General features: G+C 44.8%; 1 protein-coding gene across 3 annotated transcripts in view; it reads left to right on the forward strand.

Moving 5' to 3' along the window:
- CACNA1E (calcium voltage-gated channel subunit alpha1 E) overlaps nucleotides 1-25155 on the forward strand; it is a 310184-nt gene that overhangs the window by 265219 nt on the left and 19810 nt on the right. For all 3 annotated transcript variants that reach the window (XM_063103647.1, XM_063103648.1, XM_063103649.1), the window contains 12 exons: nucleotides 1166-1262; nucleotides 4276-4436; nucleotides 4959-5096; nucleotides 5931-6132; nucleotides 6932-7096; nucleotides 7802-7912; nucleotides 11432-11515; nucleotides 12262-12387; nucleotides 15509-15574; nucleotides 19866-19957; nucleotides 20531-20696; nucleotides 24456-24583. In XM_063103647.1, coding sequence (XP_062959717.1) covers nucleotides 1166-1262; nucleotides 4276-4436; nucleotides 4959-5096; nucleotides 5931-6132; nucleotides 6932-7096; nucleotides 7802-7912; nucleotides 11432-11515; nucleotides 12262-12387; nucleotides 15509-15574; nucleotides 19866-19957; nucleotides 20531-20696; nucleotides 24456-24583 — 1536 coding nt within the window. The remainder of the gene's footprint in view (nucleotides 1-1165; nucleotides 1263-4275; nucleotides 4437-4958; nucleotides 5097-5930; nucleotides 6133-6931; nucleotides 7097-7801; nucleotides 7913-11431; nucleotides 11516-12261; nucleotides 12388-15508; nucleotides 15575-19865; nucleotides 19958-20530; nucleotides 20697-24455; nucleotides 24584-25155) is intronic.

A 25155-nucleotide genomic window follows, 5' to 3' on the forward strand; every position in this document is an offset into this window, starting at 1 on the left:
CCTGGCCTTCTGTGAAAGAATAGATGGACTTTCATCTCTCTGTGGGGGTGGACATGGCAGGGTTAAAGGCAGGCAGAAGTCTGTGTCGTCCCCACCTGATGGTCTGGATTCCATTTCCTAGGATTGCTGGCATCGTGGTAATAATATGGGCCAATGTGAGAAAAGAACCAGACCCTGACCTCACTATTTAGAGTCTCATTCCTCACCATCTGCATGTTTTACAAATCGCAATTTTTGAATTGGACACAAACATCTCAGGGGATGAGCAGGGAGGAAAGAGAAATGCAAGTCGATTTATTCATTTCATTCCTAAAGATAAGAAGTATATGTTCTCTGTTAGGAGCAAGCATTTCCAAGAGGCCAAAGAGGAAGGGTCATTAGCTGTAAGGCAAGGATAACGTTAGGCAGGGACTGGGCCATCTCCAGCTGAGGGACTGTCAGCAGCCTGTGCTAGGTACAGAGAGTCTGAAATACAAGGGACGGTGGGAAGAGCCAGCCACACAGAGATAATTGGGGTGTGAGCCAAGGTCCTGGCAAGAAGCCTACATGACATGCCTTCTGGAACAGGCAGCCGGCCACAGTGGGGTGTCATGTCCCCCACCCCCTTCCTTACCCTGCTCTCCCCTACACTAATGGACTGTGCAGAGGTGACAAACCTAGACCAAATCAAGTCCCCTGTTGAGACTTGCTCTTAATTGTGGGTTCCTGTTCAGTTCAACAAATAGCATTTGAGAACCTACTACTGGCAAAGCAGTGGACTAGGCACAGTGGGGATCCAAAGTGGGCTATCACTCACTCATGTTCACTAGTCGATGCGTCTTCTATTTTTGTTTGGCCAGTGTGATAATAAGCAGCATAGACTGGGAGAGGAAGTGATTACTAATATATGTGCATGGATGCCTCTGTGTGCATGTGTGTCCTGTGGGAGTGTACATGGGTGTGTATGTGCATGTGTGGGCGTGCGTGCACATATGCACACTGGGGAGTGATTTGAGGATATTCCTGAAACATTTTTGGTGGATCTTCCCTTAGTCTACTGTGACCCAATTTCTGGCCTTTTGCCTACATCTCTCCCTTTTTGCCCTTTGTTATTAATGCAGTAGTGTGAATATTGCTTTTATTTCTCCCCCGGTCCAAATGATTCCTGGGGTCCTATCACCTGCAGAACCAACAAGGGACGGGACATCAAGACGATCAAGTCCCTGCGGGTGCTCCGAGTTCTGAGGCCACTCAAAACCATCAAGCGCTTGCCCAAGCTCAAGGTAACATCTTCAGATTTGTTCCCACCAACTCCCCTTCTCCTATCTTCTCTCTTTAGCTATGGCTGGGCTGCTTTTGGAGAATTTGTTCTGGGAATATTTCTTTTTCTCACACAGGGATTGAGGTTCTTTTCCTCTGCCTGAGCTAAGGGTCTCAGTTTCAAAGGAAAATAACGAACAACCCAAGAAATCTATAAGGGGGCTTTTGCCTCGTGAGTCATACCCAGGGGGTATCTTATGCTGTCTGGTGTGGCTTTGTCCTGTAGCCTCCTATGTCACTAAGGTGGTCCCAGAACAGCAAATGGAAGCAGCAGGAGCCTTCAGTATGTGTTGTGGTCTGCACACTAGGTCAGGCCACATAACCTGGGATATTTTCTTTTCCCATAATTCTAGAGGAGGAAAGATCTTCTAGACCTTATCTTTCATAATTTTGAGGCATAGATAGGTCAGTAACTTGCTCAAAGCCACACAGTCCATTTTTGGCGGAAGCAGAGAAGAGATGGGGAAGTGAGCTAACATGAATCACATTCCTCCTATTGCCAGGACCTGAGCTTTAACTGGTATCTTATCCAGATGCCTCCCTGTCCAGTGCCCTCCCTGCTACACCCTCCTAGGGCTGCACCTTCCATGAACCTTCCTGCCTCTCAGTGTGCTTCACCGTTCAAGTCCAGTTTGCTCGCCTGTTAAACCCGCCTCCCCTCCACCCCCACATACATCACAGTGAATGGAAGCTGAGACTCCACAAGAGAAAAGTTCTTCCTTCCTGAATTCGCGTGCGTGAGAACCCGCCACTGCCAGGGAGAGAGCCTCAAAACCAGGGCCGAGCCCTTCCTCAGGGTCTATACCGGAATGCTTCCCGGGAAGCAGACTGAGTGATCCACCTGCAGAGTCGCGTGGAATAGTGTAGCACTTCTTAAAGTGTGGTCATAGGTCACCTGCCTGCTGCTTAAAACCCGGATTCCTGGGCCACCTCCGCACAACAGAGCCAGACTCTCAGGGAAGGGGCTTGGAATGTGGCTTCCAAATGGGCTTCCCGGATGACTCTTACTACAGCACAGTTTGAGAACCCCTGTGAGCATTGAACCCACTTGAGTGCCAGGCTCGGCTCTGGAACTTAGAAGCTATATGACCCCAGGCAAATCACTTATTCTTTGATTTTTCTACCAACTAGAAAATGGAGACACTTTGTAGCTCCCACATCTGTGATTGGATAAAATGTACTGACATGAGTAATCTCCGTTAAAAACAAAACAAAACCCAACGGTTCCTCTGGTAGACTGGGCCTGCTCTCCCGAGCCTGCTGCAGAGGACAAAGCTGAGGGAGGGGTCTTGAGAACTTGACTCTCCCCTGCTCCCCGTTTCCTGTTGGGATCTCATAACCTCTGATACTCCCCAGCCCCCGCCCCCAGCCCCTGTTGACCTCAGAGCACTGCTTCCCTTTTGGCTCTCTGTCTCTGCAAACAGGAGGCAAAACAGACTAGGTGTATCCAAAGCTGGTGACAGAAGGAAAGTCATTTCTGAAAAGCCCTGAACTGGCCTTTCAGACGTGGCTTCTTCTCAGAGCCCAGGGCCTGGCCCACTACATGGACTCCCGAAGATAGGACACCCATGCCCCAAAGGGGCGTGACTTGGCGCTGACTGCCTTGTTCCCTGGCCCCTGCCTTCCCCTCTTGAGGAGGTACTTCCCATGGTGACAGCCGTTCCTCAACTTCGTCCCACCTGATAATGGGCCAGCATAACGCCTGGGCCAGCCCCCATGAATACTCCTTTCTTTCTACCCTGCCCAGGGCTGCCTGGGGCTCTAACCACTGTGTTAGTGGCAGCACAGGCTCGGGTGCGTCCTGAGGAGAGTGCACACAACTGGATGAGATTAGCTAACTGGCTGGAGAGGGAGACCCCAGCCTTGGTTAATTCCATTAAATTGGAAAGTGCTGGTTCCTGTCTCTGCAGCTCAATAACCTGAGGGAGATGTAGGTGGCTCCGATTGTCACTCACATTCCCCGCAGTGTTGAACTAATTAGATGCTTCACCCAGCGCGGCCGAGAAGCTGCACAAATGCGGCGCCACTGTGGGGCTAGACTCTCCAGTGACTTAAACCTACAAACCTAGAAAATAACCTAGAAATGGCATGAAATGTGTCGAATTCCTGTGTGACTCCTCACGGCTTAGGGCCTAGAATGGAGGTCTCTGGAGATTCGTTGCCTTTTGACTGAAGTATAAGTCCCTGGTTTTGTCCATCTGGTCTCTCTGTCTCTAAAAGAGAGTCCTTCCCACATCACCTCTGTTGATCTTCATCCCAAATACAGCCAGCCTTAAACTAGAAAACATTTACGTGAAGTGCTGAACGTGATCCGAGCAAAAGTATGAACTTATTACAAAATGTTATTAAAATTAACAAAGGTGATAGTATATTATCACCCCCTGATCCATTTAGAAAGGTGTAAAGAGAAGGGCTCGTTGGTTAGCTCAGTTGGTTAGAGCATGATGGTGATAACTCGAAAGTCTGGGGTTTGATCTGTGTACTGAACAGCGCTCCTAAAATAAATAAAATATTTTTTAAATAGAAAGATAAAGAGAAAGCAATCCATAATCAGTATATAAATCAAATAGATGTAAGGTTAGGGACAAGCTATTTAATGGCTAAAATGGGCTCAGTGATCTCAAAGATCCCTTTCAGCTCTAAGTTTCTAAGCCTCACACTAAGTGGAGACACCTACCAGGATCTCACAAAGGACCCCCTTCACTGCTTGATGTCACCTGTGTTTCTGCTACTTTGGGTTTACATTCAGATTTAGATTTAGAGCATGTGTTTTCTTCCCAGGTGGTAGGTCCTTACAGTCACGACCAGCTTGAAAGCCAGCTGTTAAGGCCATGAGTGTCACCTCTTAGAGTGATATCTCCTGAGGCACCTTCTCAGTGGGGCTGGGTAGTGGTGGTGTGGCTCCAGCTCAGCTCTAGGCAAATGCACAGGCCGTCACAGAGCTCACACACCAGGGCTCTTCACTTCTGTCTACAGGCTGTCTTTGACTGTGTGGTGACCTCCTTGAAGAATGTCTTCAACATACTCATTGTCTACAAGCTCTTCATGTTCATCTTTGCTGTCATCGCAGTTCAGCTCTTCAAGGGAAAGTTCTTTTATTGCACTGACAGTTCCAAGGACACAGAGAAGGAATGCATGTAAGTGCCGCCAGCACATACCACTCATTTTTGCTATAGCGCGTCCCCGTGAGTCCCACTCCACCTTCCCCAGCTCTGCTCTTTCGCCTTTCCCTCCTACCTATCTCCATTTCTCTTTTAGCAGAGCAATAGGAAATTGGTAAACTTTTATTGAGCACCTCTTTTGTGACAGACATGGTACAAGACATTTTACATTCAGTTTTTCATTCTAAATCCTTATAAGGACCTATTGAGAAGGGTTTTATTTGCATATTGTAGATGTGAGAGCTGAGACTCAAAGTTTAAGCAAGTTGCTGAAGGTTATGTAGCAACTAGTGAAGGGTTAGGATTTAATTCCATATCTACTGGGCACCAAATCTCTCTTTTTATTCCATGGCAATACCTGCCTTTAATAAAATTCCTTCTTCCTTGCATTTGTATGGTGATCATCAATTACCCCAGGTTATTGAAGTTTGTAGAATTTCTTGACTCTTCCATGAGCTACAGCAAAGAGGCCCTATTTCATCTCTACTCTGGTTTTAGAGGCAACTATGTAGATCATGAGAAGAACAAGATGGAGGTGAAGGGCCGGGAATGGAAGCGCCATGAGTTCCACTACGACAACATCATCTGGGCCCTGCTGACCCTCTTCACCGTCTCCACAGGGGAAGGATGGCCTCAGTGAGTGATGGCTTTGAGCTGGCACACTGTCTGTGAGCTGGGATAGAACCACATGCTTGCCTTGAGAAGTGAATTCACGATGAACAAGACTATCCCTTTGTTATTGTACCAGGGAGAGTAAGTGGTAGTGACTGGGTGAGACAGGCAGAGGAAGGATGAAAATCCTTAAAGCAAAAATGCAGGGGGGAATGACAGTCAGGGAAGTATTTGAAACACTCAATGTTTTAACGGATTGTTGAGGAGTTGAGTGGAGCCACCTGACTCCTGTCGAACAAATGGGTTGTGAGCAGCTCTCCATCCCTTAGGGGAGTCCCTGAGGGCTGTTTTAGACAGATTTATCCTCCAGGTTGGTTCTGCACCTGATAGTAAGAGGTCTAAGCGTTAAGGATGAGCTGTCAGCTCAGAGTCACTTTCTGTGATTTTAATTTTTATGAAGCAGACAACAGAATGCAGGTTCTTATGCTGCCCTTAGCTGAAGGCTCATTTCTCAGAAACTGGAAAATAACTAAGACACCACTTTCTGGTGGCAGCATACTCTAGTTGGCAGCAAAATGTCAGATGGAGATCCAGGAGTCACTTGGTATCGAACATGACAACCCACTATCAAATGAGGTCAGTCTGTTGCTTAGGAGTTGGATGCCTGGTGGAACAGGAGCTAGAAAGAACAGTGGACTGGGTGCCAGTGGATCTTCACCAAGTTGGTTATGGATCCAAAAAATTAATGGAGGATCTGCAAAGTCAAGGAAGTCAGATAAAGAACCATAATAAATGGCACATGTCCTAATGAAACCAAGACTCATCCACCCTCTGTGCCTCCTCATTCTGTCCCCACAGAGTTTTGCAGCATTCTGTAGATGTGACAGAGGAAGACCGAGGCCCAAGCCGCAGCAACCGCATGGAGATGTCCATCTTTTACGTGGTCTACTTTGTGGTCTTCCCTTTCTTCTTTGTCAATATCTTTGTGGCTCTCATCATAATCACCTTCCAAGAGCAAGGGGACAAGATGATGGAGGAATGCAGCCTGGAGAAGAACGAGGTAACCGAGAGTGGTCTGGAGCGGAGGACAGCAGGGGCTCCAGAAAGGACTCTCGGACCAGCAGTGTTAGGAAAGAAGACTGCATTTTCTTAACTTTATTAAGAATTGTAGAGAGAAGATGGGAAAGTTAATGACTCAGTCATTAAGAAACATTTTCTGTGCACTGCTCTGTTTAAAGCCCAGGTGTGAGGCACAGAGAAGTGGCAGGTGCCTGAGGTGTTTAAGATGCAGTCTCTACATGTGCGTCATCTAGAAGGCAAAGGTGCATGCCGCAGTTATAACGTTAAGACATCTGCCCACCTGAGTGTGACCCTCCACGGTGTATATTTGCCATAAGGGCCAGGAGTTTTTCTTATCACCAATTTTTCAGCAACAAGCATAGTTCTGAACATTGTCAGGTTTCAGTAGTCTCTTTACAATGGAACGGAACTAGAAATGGTGAGGGACTGTAGGAGAAATGCACTTCATTGCTATAGGAGTGCATGGGCAGATGGAGCTTTACTGCCTTTTCTAAGGGCATCCGATATCTCAGCCACATGCTGTGTAAAAAGACTTTATTAATAACTATAAGTCCTCACCCCACGTAGCAGAATGCCTCCAGCTCTACGTACTCATTTAAGGTGATATCTTGCCTGTAGTTTTGTCCAGATGATCCCTGTTGTCTTTTTCCCTTCTTGCCGTCTAGCCCTGCCCTTTTTTCCATACACCATCCCCTTCTAACCATCGAACAGAGAGATCCCACCACTGTGCAAGGTTTAGGGGATTTGAGCCTGGACTAACAACTGTGACTTTCCCGCAGAGGGCGTGCATCGACTTCGCCATCAGCGCCAAGCCTCTCACCCGCTATATGCCGCAGAACAGGCACACCTTCCAGTACCGCGTGTGGCACTTTGTGGTGTCTCCGTCTTTTGAGTACACCATCATGGCCATGATCGCCTTGAACACCGTCGTGCTGATGATGAAGGTGAGAGGAGGGTGACGGGAGTTGCAGGAGGCACGAGAACCAGCTGAACCCTAGTGACTATTCCCTCCCAGAGCAATTGTGCACACGCACATCACCAAAACACTGGGAAGAGAGACACTCCAACATACCAGTCTGTCGCCTCTTTTCCTACTTTTCCATCGTGGACTCTCTTTTTGATCTTATCTTGTTCAGCAGCACAGCCTCTGGGACTTTGGGGGTGCAGTGGGCCAAACAGGGTGAGAACAGAGAATAGCAATCCAGGAGCTTCCAAGTCCAGCGATGGTGCTGAGAGTCAGCTTCAGACAAGGGCGGAAATGTCAGGAGACAGAGTTGGTCATGGGGGCTAAGGGAGTGCCAGAGCATTAGGAGATGCTCGGTCCTATTCCTATTTAACACTAAATGAGAAAGTAACTGACTCGAGAAAAGGCTTCTGCCCAGCCCACCTCCATCTCCAGGAAGGCTGGCTGTTTTGCTGTTAAGCCATGTGGGTGTGATCTCGGTCTGTGTTTTCCTTTGCTTTGCTTTGTTTGCTAGGTAGGATATGTAGTTCTCCTCCCCAGCATTCGATGTCCATCTCTCCTCCTACACCACATATCAGAGTGTCCCACACAGGGCAGGATCGAGAGGTGGCCAGCCTCGGTGACATGTATTACCCCTCTCAACCTGAGGCTTTGATTCTCTTCCTCTCTTTTCTCTTCCCGGCAGTACTACTCTGCTCCTTGTACCTATGAACTGGCCCTAAAGTACCTGAACATCGCCTTCACCATGGTGTTTTCCCTGGAATGCGTCCTAAAGATCATCGCTTTTGGCTTCCTGGTATGTCCCAGCATCAGGCTTGTCATCTCTTCCTTTTGGGTGCATTCCCAGCCTTTGTTGGAAAGTAGGTGGTTACCACTATTCCAGAAACGGTGCACACACCTGCCCACCTAATTATGGGCTAGTTTTGACTGCGCACTGAACTGCCATAGAGACGAGACACTGTGTGAGAGGGTTAGGAGAGCAAAGGAAGCCACGTCCCCATCTCTAGACTCTCCTAGCCATCAGCCCTGCTGCAGTCACATTCTTTCCACGGTCCATTGGGGGATCCCTGGATTTTACTCGAACTGTGATTTATGTGTACATAAAGGAGAAAAACAGAGATTAGATGAATAAACATTGAGTGCTTATTTACTGGTAAAAGATATAAAAATGTTATAACTCAAACAGGAAAATATCTGTCCCTCTTAGACTTAAACACAGCAAATAATAGATTTTACCTATTCGTCTTTCATTAGTAACATGAAGAGTAATTTCTGCCAACGAACATTAATGTTTATTATTACATGTAATGTTTATTGCTTATGCTTACAAAGGTCAATGACATTTAAGAGTTGTGTGTGGGTGGAGGGAGGATTCTGGAATTGGGTTTGGGGAGGGTTGGGAATATATTTTTCTGGTTCGAGCTCTCCTTTTACTTCTGTTCAACTGCTAATTATAATTGTTTGACAAATTCTTACATCTGCTCTCAAGAGTGTTAAGAAAACCTAGCCCTTTGCTTCAGTGTCCTATAAACAAAATAACCCCCTTTACCACCTCCCCTCCTTGCTTCAGTGTGCGCAGTGAGTTCAGTGGGATGCAAATAAGCCCACTTGACAGCTGTTTCACACTTATTTGGCGTGTGAGCTGCGATTTCAAATTATATATGTATAAGGCTCCCCCTGCAAGAAGAAAAACTTTGCTTATTATCTGAATAAGTGTGTGTCTGGTGGCAGCTTTAACAAGGACTCTGGGCTGGCTTTGGTAATTGTGAGTGTTGATTGTGGGGGTTGCTTTTGGTCTCCTAATGGTTCTTTGAAAAGCCATTTATTTGATTGTTTTGGGTGGAGAGTTGAAGGGAGCCCATTGCAGGTGGCTGCATTGTGGTTTGTTTGACTTCCTTTGGAGTGTTTTGAGACTTGGGGAAATAAAAAGTAAAAAAAAACTACCACCAACAAAGATGCCTTTATAATACAGTCTAGCCCTGAGCAGAGTGAACTGAGAGAGAGGTTGAAGCCAGAGCCACAACAGGGAAAGTTTTTTTATGCATCTTGATTATTTGCATGTGGTATTGACATTGTCTGTGACTTAAATCCCCAATTATATTTCTAACTATGGTGAATGCTGAATACATACTTACAGGCTTTAACTAGATGATTCGGCCCTGGAGCCTGCCTTTTTCCCACCCTCACCCCACTGCTTTCATTCAAGGTCTGGAGGCATTTTCACACTATAAAAGGCACCACTTGTCCTGATAAGTCCTTACATGGACATAGCACTCTAGGTTTTGAGAATACCCCAATATATGCTATTGTGACAGATCTTCTCAATGACTTTGAAATAGGCATCGTGGATATAATCATTATCATAATTGCCACTATTATTATTATTATTATTATTTAAATGAAGAAATTGAAGTTTAGAAAAATTGCTTAGATTTTTAAGGATCACTTAGTAAAAGGCAGTAGAATTGGAAAGCAGAGTGAAAATAAAAAGGGAAGAGAAAAGGAAAAAGAAAGGGGAAGAAGTATATACATTAGTTGCCTATTAAGTTCCAAATGCTTCACATATTTATTTTATCTTTATAATAACTATATTAGATAGACATTATTATTTTCTTCTTTTATGAATGAGCTGGAGCTCAGGTTGAATACCTTGCCAAAGGTTACTAAAAGGCAGAGCCAGGATTCAGATCCTTGTCTATCTGACTTCAAAGTTCATAATAAAGTCTCTACTATACAGTGCTGTTCTAGTCCATATCCCACACTATGCTGCTCTGTACTACATTGTATTGTAAAGCATCCTCAACTGGAATCCAGGACTTCTGGTCCTCTGAGACCTAGATCCATGCACCAAGAATTAGGAAGTTCACCTCAGGCTGGGCAATAGGAGAGCCTTAGAATTGAGGAATTCAGAGACTCAACTTGGCCCCACAACTGATGGACCAAGTATCCTAACGGAAAGGGAGTTTATGAAGCTGTGTGCTTCAGTTTCTCTATATGCCCTGTAGGTGCATGTGGCTTTGGAATCAGACCTCTCTAAACCTCAGTTTAATCGTGCATAAAATGAAGATAACCACCGCTACTTCACAGCCTTAGTTACTTTGCTGGGTGTATTCACTTAGGTAATGTAAATGAAGTGCCTGTTTCCAAGTAATGCTTATCGAATGCAACTTCTCTCTGTGCACTCTCCTTTTCTCTCTCTGTTGCACATCTTTTCCCCCTCCTCTTGCCAACCCTTCCACTCAATACGTGTGAACATGGGTATGTATCATGAGCTACCTATAGAGTCTGTGAGAGGAATAAGTGAGTTGAAAGAATGCCAGGCATCTGGCACATATGGTAGGGGTTCAGTGATGCTAGGTGCGAGGCTGGGAGGAGGTGCACTTCTACAGTGCTCTGACAGTCTCTATGCGAAGTGCCTCACAGGGGCAGGCAAGTGACTTTATTGGAAGCCCAAGTGTTATGTTTTCTGTTTGTTTTTTAAGGAACATAGTCCAAGGTCTGTATTCACCTGAACCTAGGAGATGGAAGCATAGTCTGCTCTGTCCTATTAAGTGAAGTGTTCTCTGGCTGTCGATTTTCCAAATCCTTTTATCTCCCCCATCTCCTTCAACCCACTCATTTTATTACTGCTTCCTTGTATTTTACTTATTTAAACCTCCTGAAAAAGTGTAACAGAGCAGTGAAAGGGGGAAAGATGAAGTCTATTTATCTTATTGCCAATCAATAGTTGGTTTGAAAAGGATCGACGGAGTTAGGAGATTTTTGGCATTTCTGTGACCTTTAGTCACTTGTCATTCGTGTGACTTTCGTGGATAGTTGCAAGTCACACTGTATTTTTGTAGGGTCACTGGATGCCATATCGGCCATTTAAAAGCTATCGTTATATGACGGCAGTGATGGTTTTACAGGTGTATCCTCATCCCTAAACTTCTCAAGACACATTAATTAATATGTACAGCTTTTTGTCAGTCATACCCCAATGAAGTGGCTAAACAATACATACTTGCTAAAATTTTTTTTAAACTTTCTTATCTATGAGTTTTTAGTGATAGTTTCAAACCTGAGGTCTTTAAATAGTGATGGAACTCCTTTCCAAATGAGAAATTCCCAAGTTAGTAAAAGAGACACAGCATTTCTGGTTAGAAATAGGAAACTGAAGCCAAAGTTCGAGTGAACTTGTGTGTGAATTGACAAGTTTTAATTCCAAGTGACAAAGTTATGAACCATGTCTTCTCTCCTCTTTTTTTTTTTTCTTTCTTGTTTCTTCCTTTCTTTTCCGTTTTCTGGTGTTCCTATGACTGAATTTACCTGGCAGAACTATTTCCGAGACACCTGGAATATCTTTGACTTCATCACTGTGATTGGCAGTATCACAGAAATCATCCTGACAGACAGCAAGGTGAGCGGCCCATGAGAGCCTTGTCTTTAAGCTTGGCCCTGGGGTAGCATTAAAAAAAATCCTCTTCACATTCAGTCCATTTTTAACCCAGCAAACCAAATGTGCATCCCACTAAGTATCGGGAGTTCACTGCCTCACGCTTGAGCAGTAGCCAGAGAGTACACGCTGTAGAGTGGCACTGGGGCTCACGGAAGGTTTCGTTTGATTTACATGACTCAAACAGCAGACATCTAATGGGGTGAGAGGCACAGAGGGTGTCAGAAGAGGGCTAGTGTGCACAGTGTTCTGCTAGATTCTCAGAAAAAGCAAACTATCTTTGCCCTCAGTTCATAGACCTGAATTGTTTCCCTAAATTTGTTCATCCCGAAGAAGACTCATAAAGCTCATTTTAACTCTTTGTATATTGGAGGGCTATCATGTGCTGGAGGGATTCCTGGATCTGCTCTTTTTGGCTTCTAAGCCCAGACCTCAGAGCACTTGGTAGAAGACTGGGCAGGCCAGTTCTGTCTAACGTGTGCGGGGCATTCTTCCCCATTCTACCTGGGAGTAGAGGGCAGGCCTGGGAAGGCTTAGAGAGATGGACTTCACTGGCTGGCTCAGGAGATGGAGTGGTGGTTCACAAAGAAATAAAGAGACCGTGTCCAGTGGTATGATCTGAATGAGGGATAAGTACGCAAATACTAGGGCTTAGATTTTTCTAAGTGAACATGATGTCACTAATTATGTGCTTCCTTTTGGTCCACCAGCTGGTGAACACCAGCGGCTTCAATATGAGTTTTCTGAAGCTCTTCCGAGCTGCCCGCCTCATAAAGCTTCTGCGTCAGGGGTACACCATACGTATTTTACTTTGGACCTTTGTGCAGTCCTTTAAGGTAAGAGGCACCAGCAAATCCTCTTTGAGGGTTGAGGCGGCCCCATCATATCGGATACAGCCAGGTGACACTGTGTCACCAGCATTGTTACACGAGTCTCTTCACCTCTGGGAAGTTGAAGCTAATAGAGTGGGTGTTTGTTAGAAGCATTTGATAAATGCAGCGGTTCTTACCTACAGCACAGCTTGGCTGGGTGGTGGTCAGCTTATATCTACTGGGTAGAATATTGTTCTAGAAAAACACCTTGACTTTGTAACTCAGGCATCCTATGTCTGCTGAGGCAGGGGACATATTTTATGAAATGTGCTCCCTCCCTAGCTATTCCAAATTTCCTGAGCATCCCATCCATGTAAAGAGCCATGTAGTCAGATGTCCTTTGCATTTTCAGGGATTTGTCAGTGATTTTATTTCACATAACAGTTTTTCAGAAGACTCCTTAGGTTGTGTTTCATAGCAAGATGACTCATACTCAGTCCCACCCACGTCTTCATCAGTGTATTTCCTGAACCAGTGAATGTTTGGCCTGCTGATGGTCACCTCTGTGACCTACAAAGAAATAGGGATGTCTGGGCAAGTTAATATGGTGAGTTTCTCATGGGGCCATACAGAGGTGTGTGTATAATCAACCTAAGATAAAAATTGACACCTGAGACCCATCTCAATGGCAGAGACTTCCAGTAAAAGAAGTTTTCCAAATATATTTAAATATCTATCGGCTCTAGCAAATATCATAAATTAGTTGTTTTTAAGGTTTTGGGAGCTTAAGTGTTATCCAAGTGCCTATTATTTTTCTCTCATAAAAAAGTTTTTTAATGAATGTATTTAAAAATAAATTTGATGAAATTAAGTGATTCAAAGGCAAGAAGTCATGAATTCATCAAATTGCCTTCCTGATTTTAATTACCTGTATATTTTTTATTAGAAATTAAACTAAAGAACTGAATTTATAGTTTCTCATCATTTGGAAAAGGAGTTCAGCCCACATCCATGGAATTACTGATTTACTTCTTCATCAAGGACCTCCGAGTTCGAGATGTGAGACCATTTGTATGGATGTTCAGGCTCCTAGGAGCAACCTTGACATTTTTATCATATCCAGAGTGATTGTTTGGCATGATAACCCCCACAGAGGCCTCCCCTCAAAGTTAGATGACAGAGGAGAAATCTAAAAGCTTAGCAAGAATTTACCCTCTGTGTCTTGGGTGAATTTGGATTTAGAATTGAAAACACAAGCTACTTTTAAAACACACACACACACACACACACACACACACACACACATTTTTAAAGGACTGCCCAACAAGCTTCAGTTGTTAGTGAATCTTTTAAGAAATATGTGTCATCCTGTCACATTATCATAATCACCAATTCTCTGTAAAACTAAATACTACTAAGGCCAAAGAAAAGGAGGTCAAAAGTTGATGGCCAAATGGTTGGCTTATTCCAGCCAATAAGCTGGAGAACATGCGAATCTGCCTCCAGGTGACACTGTGTTATAGATAGGTGTTTCCTTTTCGGAACAGTTCTGAGACATAGTAAAGAAGTTTATGTCTTGCCGGCTGGTGCACTCAGTTGGTTAGAACGTTATGTTGATGGCACCAAGGTCCAGGGTTTGATCCCTGTTACTGGCCAGCTGCCAAAAAAAAAAAAAAAGAAAAGAAATTGATTTCTTAAAGCCACCTGAACAAAGGCAGCCTCTACAAATACAAAGCAGAAAGCCACACAGTATAAATAGCATTGCCATTGCCTGCTGCCCCGAGCCCTAGGCATCATCCAGTTCTTTACCTCTGACCCCCACTCAGAAGTTCTCCCCTCTTTCCCCTTATTTCGTGTTAGAATTTATAGCATGACAAGAAAGGAGAACAGAATGAATCTTTGGTTTTCTCTCTAATGCTGGGACTAGAGAGAGATGAACTGGGGACTGGAGACTTTGGGGTGAAAAAGGTAAGATAAGGGCAGGAAGTACAGGCAGAAGGGAGCAGCACCCCGGGTGGCAAGCACCTGCCTCTGTACACTCAGCTTGCTCGAAGAGGTCTCTATGTCACCCCTCGGAAGGCAGCCGTTCCTCTTCACAGATCTTGGGAGTCAGCACTTCATTGGAGAGGAGCTTTCAGTTGCATTTTAATTTTATCATATATTCAAGTTGTAAACAGTCTCACAGGGCTCTTCATTTCGTTAGCTCCGTTGATAGCTCTGCATTGCTTGTGCAGTCTGAAAGCCTTCAATTGATCTCCTGGGATTCGTGGTGTGCACACTCGAGACAGGGTGGAGACTCATGGTAGCACTGTCTGCCCGGGAGCTTCCTGGATGGAAAAGAGGACACACTTCCATGTCAGCACTGAGGTCATCCCAGAATTATAGTGGTCCACCCTGGCCCCAAATCCAAACTGCCCTGTGTCTGCATTCTCTCCCAGCCACCAAGGATGGTTCCTGCTTTACACCTCCTTCACTTGCCCTTCACCCCCCACCCCGTCACTGAAGTGTTACCCCAAAGTGGCAGTAAGCGTGCACAACTTGGAATTTTGTGCCACATGGCTTCTTGGCAGGTTTTTATGGTGACCAGCACTTAACAGGCTTTTGCATGAAATGTAGTGAACCATCAGGAGGCTTAAGCACTGGAAAATGTTTCATTAGAAGATGAAAGAGCCTTCTAGGAACCGATAAGCAAGTGAGACCAGATTTTCCATTATGGGATCCACATTGGGTATGGAAGTGGGAAGGGTAATACAGGGATTTGGAAGCCAAAGCTAGGTGCTTGTTGTGTAATTTGCATCGCAATTGACCAGGTTATTAATTCTCTGCATGACAAGTGGGATGAAACCAGGAGGTTTTCCCAGCTCTCCTTGGAGAATGGGCTACACTCCTGGGTGAGTGAATATTCTTGACAGGAGATAAATTACAAGCCTCTCTATGGCCAACTGTTTATATGTCTGTCAGAGGATGTGGACATCTAAAAAAGTACTGCACCCCAAAACAGAACAGCCCCAGGAAACAAGGAGTCCTAGCTTTCTGTTTGAATTAGCCTCAGGGCAAGAGTTCCTATATTGCCAGTGATTACAGGTTGTGGAGCCCAGAAGCTGCCTTCCTTTCATTAATGGCCATATTTCTGCTTTCCTTCCAGGCCCTCCCCTATGTCTGCCTTTTGATTGCCATGCTTTTCTTCATTTATGCCATCATTGGGATGCAGGTGAGCTGGTGCACCGAGGGCCTGGTGGGGGACAGCTGTTGCACAGATCGTCTCTGGCTTAGCAATCTGAGCATGCAGGATTGAGAGTGCTTTGAACCTCTTCTTGCCTGAGGGCACTCTCCCAAGGTCCTGTTGCAGTGTGACCTTGGGAATTTCACAAGTGCCATGGTTCCCCATTCAGCATGCTCAGGTATTCAAGGTGTTCTGGTAGGGACTTCATCTAAGGTTGTCAGATCATGGTGCTGACTTATAAGCAGCTGGGCTTCTGTGGGTGCAACAGCAGAACTGAAGCAAGGATAGTGCCATTGTTCTTAGCCTGAGGGATCCCCCAGGAGACTGAGGAGGGGTGAGGCCCATGATGATCCACTTCTCAGGATCTTTGGTATTTGGAGTTGGCTTAAATGAAGATCAGGTGGTGGTTATTCCTGCATGTGGTGACACCAAACGTGTCTGAGTTAAGTCTTGACTGGCTGAGATTTATGCCCTAAAACTCACCACTGTAAACAACTCATAGAGTTCCTGCCAGCCTCTTTATTCCCAGGGAACCTAAGGGCCACATTCTAGCTAATTCCACATTCTTTCTAGTTTCAGCACTTGAGAAGCAGATCAGGTTCCCTCTCTCGATATTTATGCAGGTAACCAGAGGCCTGCTGAGCAGAAGAGCCAAAAGAGCTTTCAGAGACAGTGGTCATTTGTGATGGATAAACTCCTACTGTAAATAACCAGCAGCACATCCCATAAACCTATGCTTTGGATACACAGGCTTTCTGCTTGTCTCAGGAGGACTGACTTTCTAGTCAAGAAAGCTCCTTCAAGCTGAAGCAAAGGACTTCAGCTGTGGGGCCATCTCCTGCAGTCAGGTGGCTCGCTGCCTTTGAACTGCTGCTGCCTTCTCGGAGGTGTCTGCGTCTCCCAGGCTCGCTGAATCAGCAGCCCTTCATGGCACCGCTGAAATTTCTGTTCTCGTTGTTCCTGTCTCTTGCCTCCACCTCTTAGTTTCATTCTTCCTCTAACTCCATTGCTGGAGAGTTTTGTTCTTCAAAAATACAATAGAATGTCAAGCATCAAAATGTGTGAGACTTGGTTGAGTAGTGAGTTCTCCTACACTGAGGATATTTCAGTAGAGATTTAATGGTGACAAGCTGTGCTGGAAACAGTTCTTGCTGAAGTTTAAGATTGGCTTGATAACTTCTATTTAGTCCCTTCTAACTCTCAAATATTTGAGTCTAAAATTAAAATATTCTTGAACAGCCAAATAAAAACTTGATTAAGTTAAATTTTCCCCCCAAAGCTCAAAATAAGTTCTTACCCCTTTTCATCTTCAAGCAAAATAAACTAGAATAACACCTCTCCAGTACTGACCTGCTACTAATACAGCTAATGATATTAATGCTATTTATCATTATTTGAATTCCTTGATGTGCCAGACACTGTGCTAAATGCATGCATATATGCATATAAAGACATATGCATATAAATATATATAGATAGATAGATATAAAAGACAGAGAGAGAGAGACAATATGCATATGCAACTAATGTATTTAGGGGTGATGTGAAACACTTATAGGTGAGTTTCATTGTCTCCCTTGAGGCTCAGCATGGATAAGTAACTTATAACAAGTTCAAGTTCTCAGCTGGTAAGTGGAAGAGCTGAGATTTAAAGTCAGCTTTGTCTACTCCATAGCCCATATTCTTAACTCTTTACTATTTCTTATCCCACCAGACAAACACACACAAATAGTTTTTTAACCCCTTAGAGGGAGGTAGGAGCTGTTCAGTTATAAAATTGTGATCTTCGCAATAACTAATATTTTACTCCCCTTACTAATATTTGACTAATATTTTATTCCCCTTAGACTTCTTTCCAAAAAATAAGAGCACTGTTTTCATTCCACAGAGACATGAATGGCATCTCCACCATGACTTGCCCTTAGCTGGTCATCCCTACCCTGCTCCATGCCAGAGACCCAACACCATGCACAAAGCAGACACCTGAGCTTGTCACTAAAGAGACTAATCTGATACGGTCCCAACAAAACAGAGGGATCTATACAAATAGACAAAAGGGCAAGGACAGCTTTTGGAAAAATATAAGTAGCAACAAGATGTGTTTATGAGAAGAAGCATTATTTTGAACTTTCAAAGGCTTCTTGGTAGAAGAGACCTTTGCAGAAGAACCTGAAGATGGAAGGAAGGAGGAACTTGCTGGGTATGGGAAAGAGCCTGTGGCTACAGGTCATCAGGAATTGAGGTTAACAGGCAGGAATTGAAGTTCTCTGCCACTGACCAGCTGTGAGAACTTGGTCAAGTCACTGAATCTCTCCAGGCCTCACCTCCCTCTACAATACAGTAGAGGAATTGGTTAGATACCTTCACACGTCCTTTCTAGTTCTAAAGTTCTATAAGTCCAAGTGAGAATGGATTTAAGCCTCTAGAGAGGTTTTCTGAGGGGTCTCAGCATCTCATTTTTCTCTTCTTTCCCTCTTGATGTAGGAGATTTGAGTAAGTGAAAAGCTAGGGGGAAAAAAGTGAAAAACATTTTTAAAGACCACCTTCACAACGAATATACATTTTTGACTTGAAATTTGTCTTAGAAAAGATTCAAAATAGCTTTAGTTTCTTTGACTCTTAACACACCTTGTGCATAATCACAATGTGCTATTTAATTAGTTCATGATTGGATGGGATGTTTGAGAAAATCATCATGAGGACAACTAATGATGGCTCCCAGAGTGTCATAGGGAGAAAACACACTGTAAAGTGTCGGTATGTGATGAAACAGGGATAAATCATGGATTCTGAACCAAGTGAGTAAAAAGAAAGAAAAGAGAAGGAGATGAGAACAGGACAAGGATAAATGGCAATCTCCTCCTGGGGTATCCAGAACTAATTAGATTTGATTGCTTGGGTTGATTTTTTTTTTTTTTTTAATGCTACTATTTGTCTCTTTGGGGGCCTCTTCCTTCTTATCCTGCTCTTTCCGTTCTCCTGCCACTGCCTAACTTGCTACCTACCCCCCTTCTCCCTGAGACAAGTAGTATTTGGGTTTTGAAAAACAGCACTGAGAACAAATTCCCAAAGTGGGAGTCAGTGGGAGTTACTTGAGGAAAATAGCTGGGGCAGAGATTGTTCCTCAATTGCACATTCTAAAAACTGTTAGGGGAAAAATATGTTTAATTTTGCATGCATTGGATAAACTGAAGCATGTTAAGTGTAGGCTGAAAATTGTCTCAAATGGCTAGAAAAGTGATCCAGTAAGCCCTCGGTTGTACAAGGGTTGACTTGTGAGAATACATTCTGATATCCAAAACATGTTTGCGGGCGGGAAGTAAGAACACACGTCTCCTCTGAAGAGAACTTGGGGTTGACCTTGGCTCTAGGCTGCATGGTGCCCACTAGCTCATTACTGTTTACTGTCTGTGGATGGAGACCTCCCAGTTGTCCCTCTTTTTCACATAAATTTGCATGGTTACCACATTCTAAGCCCAGCAACCAGCAGCAGATTAGTAGACCTTATTCTATAGCCAGATTTTCCCAAATCCATTTTCTTTTCCAAATTATTCAACTGTCCTTTCTCCATCCTGTTGGCAGGACTTTGTTTTAGCTTCTGCATAAACGGTCACTTTTGGATGGGATTTGGATCTGTTGGATGATATGTATATGCATGTGGATATGTGTATGGTCATTCTCATGGACCCTGGATTATAGACATATAGACCTTCTGAGATTTGACTCTGGATGGAAACATATCTAAGGAAGATAGAGATGACACTCTCTGATCCAAACTGCTTGAAAAGTCCAGGGCAGCATATGCCCAAGTGATAAATGACATCTGCAAATACAGATGTCCCCATCATGACTACCTGAAACAGGAAGAGAGAGATGACTCCTTCCCTGCATTCCTGCTGTGAGATGATGTCTTTGACAGACTGCTTGAGTACCATGGTGATAGGTACCATGGAAATAAAAAGACCAAATCAGGTGGGGGAGGAACTATGTACAGCCAGAAGGACTTCAGAAGATCTTGCACTCTGTGTTATGCTTGGACCTTGCTAACACTGGTCCCCTTTGCTCCATAGACCATTGGAAAATAATAATTCCTGCATATGAGGCCAAGAGCATGGTGTCTACCAGCTCTCAGGGTTTAGTTGTCTGCTTCAGGGATAGGACATCAGGAAAGGTCATGCATGTGGCTTTGCCAACCTTGAGGGTGCATCTGATGTTCATATGCAGACACATCACACAGCTCAGTAGTACTCATTGTTTTCTGTTGTTTTTTCTCCCCAAGGTATTTGGAAACATAAAATTAGATGAGGAGAGTCACATCAACCGGCACAACAACTTCCGGAGTTTCTTTGGGTCCCTCATGCTACTCTTCAGGTACCTGGATGCGTAACTGTTGTAGCTGGAGCTCTCCTGGTGGAGAGAGAGAGAAACGATCTGCCTCTTCCTCCCATTTCCCTTTGTCTCTTTACTCTGCTTCCTCTGATCCTATCAGGATGTACACTGGGGTGGGGGTGGGGGTTGGGTAATGCCTTTGCCAAACTGCCCCTGTGACATTAGAAAGTGTCACCAATATTTCTGACTTGGTAGTTAATTTGCAAATTTCAACCTCAAGTGTCTTCCAGGGGTCTGGGAGGGGAAGGAGAAGATAATTTTTGTAGACCAAATCCCATTTAAGGGCTAAAACCTTGGATGGCCAGGTTTATCTTAGAGAGTCCCCCCACTATCTCCACCGCCATCAGCAGGAACCCCTCAAAAGACGGAGAAGCAGTGGGTGGGGTGACAGAACCTGGGAGAGACCTCGCTGGCTCTCTTCCTCTCCAGATGGACAGCACTTCAGGGGGCCAGATGGGTACAAAGGGGAGCCTGCTGGGTCTAGGCAAAGAGGGCCAAGGATGGGGTAGGATGTGCAGGCCTGCTCCTGCTAACCAACATGTCTTTTGGGCTCAGGAGTGCCACGGGTGAAGCCTGGCAGGAGATTATGCTGTCGTGCCTGGGGGAGAAGGGCTGTGAGCCTGACACCACCGCGCCATCAGGGCAGAGCGAGAACGAGCGCTGCGGCACCGACCTGGCCTACGTTTACTTTGTCTCCTTCATCTTCTTCTGCTCCTTCTTGGTGAGCAGCATCGTGCTCTTGTCTTGAGAGGTGGCCCATCCCTCCTTAACCCCGATCCCTCTAAACAATAGGCAAAAGATGTTTCCTCCAGTGTATGCTCATATTTCTCCCCCTCTCGCTCCCCCAATCACTCTGTCCCCTCCTCTCCCCCTGCCCACGCCCACTCCAGCCCATATTAAGGAAAGTTAAGTCCTCTAGGGAACTCTTGGAGTCCAGGTCACGTCCCAGACTCCTGGGTGGGTGACTTTCAGTGGTTGAGAAAAGTCTTTGCTGCTTCTAGGGGGAAAAAATGTTGTGAAATGGGCTGATGGGCTCAGTGAATAGAGCTTTGAGTTTCACTTTGAGTTTGCAGAGACCCACAGTTAATCCTTTTTCTTTTTTCCCGTACCTCAGGTATTTTATAAGTGGGGCTAAGAATATCTTTTCTCTTTTGGAGATTTTTGAACTGTTTGAGAAAAGCTACCTTGAAAATATAAGGTGATAGCATTAATGATGAAATATAGAATGATGATTGTGTACAGTACATATAATAGATGGGGTTCTCTCTTGACTAGTGATGTCATTACATTTGATGACAGTTGATCAGCTTGATATGCATGAAAGGATATGGTTGCTTTAGGTGTTAGTAAACACTGAGTAATATATGTGGAGTACACCCACTAATAAAGTGGTGAGAAGCCCCAGGTGGCTTTTAATTCTTTCTTTTTGGAGAATTAAAAAAGCATGAATCAGCACACCAGCATCCAGAAATCTCTACCCTGCACATCAGACAAGCAGTGAAAAAGAATAAATGGATGAGATGCCACCGGATCAATAAAAGGGTCAGTCTGGTGTTTCTGGCCACTCTGACATCCCTCAGCTCAGCTTCACTGCTAATACCACTAGCTGTACAAAAATCTAGAACTGAAGCAACAATGCCTCAGGAAAGTGGTCAGTGTCATGACTGTGCATCAAAAAGTGAATTAATTGTCCCGTGTCCAGGCATTTCTCCCTCTTTAAAGTGATCCCGGGGGACTGAAACTTCCCCCGTGTCCAGCTCTCCAGTGTGGGCAGGGGCTGGCAGATAGACCATTGAGTGTGGCCTGCAGGTTAATGCTGCTGCAAGGCGTGGACTCACTGGAGACTTGGGCAGCCCGCATTGTGGTATTGGCTTTACTGCTGTACTAGCCTTGGCCAAGACACTTTCTCTTTTGTAGCTTCTATAAAATGCGAGAAAAAGGGACTTGGTAATAAAAGTATTATATGCATGGTGAGCTGATACATGTGTTTTAATACACTTTCTTCTCATGTGTGAAAGGTTTTTCAATGGAAAGAGAACACAAAACAGTGTCCTATTTATAAATGTGGAAGTATAATATATAATGAAAATAACTGAAATGTAGGATGGTATTAATCGGAGTTATAAATGTATTCATTCATTCTTGCACATATTTTTATTGAGTGGCTATTAAAAGGCTGGCACTGAGCTAGGCACTGGGGTAGAAATGTCAGCAAGGCCCAGTCCCTCACCCCCTACAGTGGAAGAGTGAAACCAGCTTACAGGATATCAGCGCTTATCAATAGGGGTGCAATGGAGCAGATAGAAGGACACGTAGACATCTCAGTTTCATCTTTTGTGGTTTAAGTGTTATAATAAATATTTTAAGGAAACCAAAGATATAACTGGAAAATTAATTAGAGACTATAAAGGTACTTTTAGAATTTTGAGATGGACGGTGCTGCATAATTCACATTAATGTTACTTTTAATGAGGCTATCTTCAGTATGAGATGAACTGCTTTCAGATCTCAGCTCTACATGAGACTGACTTTGTGTCCTTGGGTAAGTCACACAGCTTTTCAACTCAAACCAACCACTTGACAAAGATTTACTGACACCACAGTGTGCTGGGCCATGTGCTGGGAACTAAGGGTACAAATGTGACTCAGCAGTACTTCTGTCCTTGAAGAGCTGATGGGAAATTAAACCTGCCTCACAAAGGGTTTGAGTGAGCATGAAAACAAGTAATAGGTGTGATGCACACACCACACTATTAAAGACTGTGCAGATGTAAAGCAACAGCAATGCTAATAGTTTGTTAACATTAATAATAGGCACCCTGAAAGGAGCATAAAAGGTGTGGATACATTGAAAACCCTTTATAACCCAGGCAGTGATTGTATAGATTTACTGTGGCTCCAGTCTCAGCAACAGAAAGGCCCACATTAGGATCAGGTTCAGCTGCATGAGACAGGAATCCCCAAATAACAGTGGCTTGACCAGATGGCATGCTGATGTCCTTCCCATGTCAGTGAAGCCTGGAGGAAGGCAGTCAGGCTTGCTCTGATGGTTCCACAGAGTCACTAGGGCCCCAGACACATTTCTGCTTCCGCCCCATCACCTCTGGGGAGTGCCCCTCATCCTCACGGTGAGAGAAGACAGTGAGACCTCCAGCCGTCCCTTGTATGCTGGCGGCAGGATGGAGGGAGGAAGAGCGAGAGGAGACTGGCTGTTTGGATGTACCCAGAGGTTTTTCTGTATTGCAGAGAAGACTCCGACCATGTCCTTCTTCCAGACTATGTCTCTATCCTGCAGACCTGTCTGCTCATCTGGCACCTCCATGCAGCCAGCCACTTGACCTGGGAATCCACAATGGAGACTCTTTTTCTCTAACCCCACAGCCAGTTGGTGTCTATCAGGCAGGTCTCTTTTACTTGCAAGTGCAGCCCAGCTAAGTCCAGCTTAGGCAAAACTGGATGTTATAGGCTCATGTCAACTGGGAGTCCTGAGGCAGGGCAGGCATAAGCAAGCCTTGATATGGAGCTCAGATGACATCACCAGGACCAGGTTTCCCTCCCTATTTATAGATCTCTTCCTCCACCCTCCACTATGTGAGCTCACATATGGGGCTTCCAGACAGCTGTAGCAGCAGCTGTAGACACGACATCCTCACATACTCAAGAGCAACAGGGCAGAACAAGTCTTGTGCCAGAAGGTTCAATGCCATTTTATTGGCCTTGATTGGATCACCAGTCACCATGGCTCAGGGCACTGGGATTCAATGACTGATCAAGGACTGCATCATAGCATGGTGCCCCACAGAACCATACTAACTGGAAATAGGCAAGAAGCTGTGCCCAAAATACAGTAAAAGGGTGCTGGACAGCCAAGAAACAACACAACAGTGCTGTTGACTGTGGTCATCCAATCCAGTCAGTTCCACCTTTGCTAACCGTCCACTCCTGTCTGTGCCACTGTCCTTCTCCTGTCTTGGTTCAAGAGCACCATAACACCCTCCCCCTGGTCTCCCACCCACCTCCCAACCTGCTACCAAGGGTTCTTTCTGAATGCAAATATCCCTTGGTCTCTCTCCTGTTTAAACTCCTTTAGTGGTTCCTGTTGCCTGCAGAATAGGAAGCTGGAGAGGGAACTTGGTATTTGGCCTTGGCTTCCTCTAGCCTTAAGAATGTTGGGGCTGCTGCTGCTCGCTCTGCTGCCACAATAACAATTAAAATAATTGAACAGATAATAACAAGTGACTGTGGAGTCCTTTGCAGATATGAAGCGGCATAGAAAAGTGAAATAATTATGCTCGTGCAGTGAAATGAGTGGTACAGATAATGACAGTGTGTTGCATTCAGCAAGATCAACAGTGCTCTAACTGGGAACTTCAGCCTCACAAACTTTTTAATTCTTTTGTTTGCCTTGCAGCTTGTTTTTCTGCTTCCACAGCTCTGCTTTAGGCTACCCCTGACTTCTCTTCTCTCCCTTGCCCTTCAGATGCTCAACCTGTTCGTGGCTGTCATCATGGACAACTTTGAGTACCTGACCCGAGACTCTTCCATCCTGGGTCCTCACCACTTGGATGAGTTTGTCCGCGTCTGGGCAGAGTATGACAGAGCAGCATGGTGCGTAGTCCTCTCAGCCACCCCAGGGGCTTGGGAGCTTTCAGGGAAGAGGATGGAATTTGAGCCACCCAAATGCTTGCATGTTACAGAAGGAGATGAGGTTTCTCTTGGTTGTGGCCCATGGAAGAGGCTCTGGTGTCAAGCTGGTCACCAAAGACCTATCGTCTTTATCTTCCTCTACCCCCTCTTTCCTTCTGTGACAGGCTTTCCCTGTTTTCACCAATCTCTTCACACAGTCCTCATCTCAGATTGTTTGGGTTCAATCCAAGAGGAGCTTCCAATAATCTCTTTTTTTTTCTTCCTCTGCCAATGGTTAGTGGACTCCTTTGAGTCACCAGGGGGTTTGATAAGGATTTTCTGGGCCAGTTGGACATCTGGCCACCATGATCAATGACATTCGTGTTTTATCCCTCTCAGCTCTCTCAGTAAATACAGTTGGATTTAACTCCAAAATTATATTTTAAAAAAACCAAGCAAGTTGTTCTTCCAACTGTTCCTTTAAACACTTGTGGATTCTTATTAAATGGAACTGAGTTAAATGGCAGGAATAGCGTCTTTGCTGTCACTTTCAC

The sequence above is a fragment of the Cynocephalus volans genome, chromosome 8 (genome assembly GCF_027409185.1).
Source record: "Cynocephalus volans isolate mCynVol1 chromosome 8, mCynVol1.pri, whole genome shotgun sequence".
In the NCBI taxonomy this organism is placed as follows: Eukaryota; Metazoa; Chordata; class Mammalia; order Dermoptera; family Cynocephalidae; genus Cynocephalus; species Cynocephalus volans.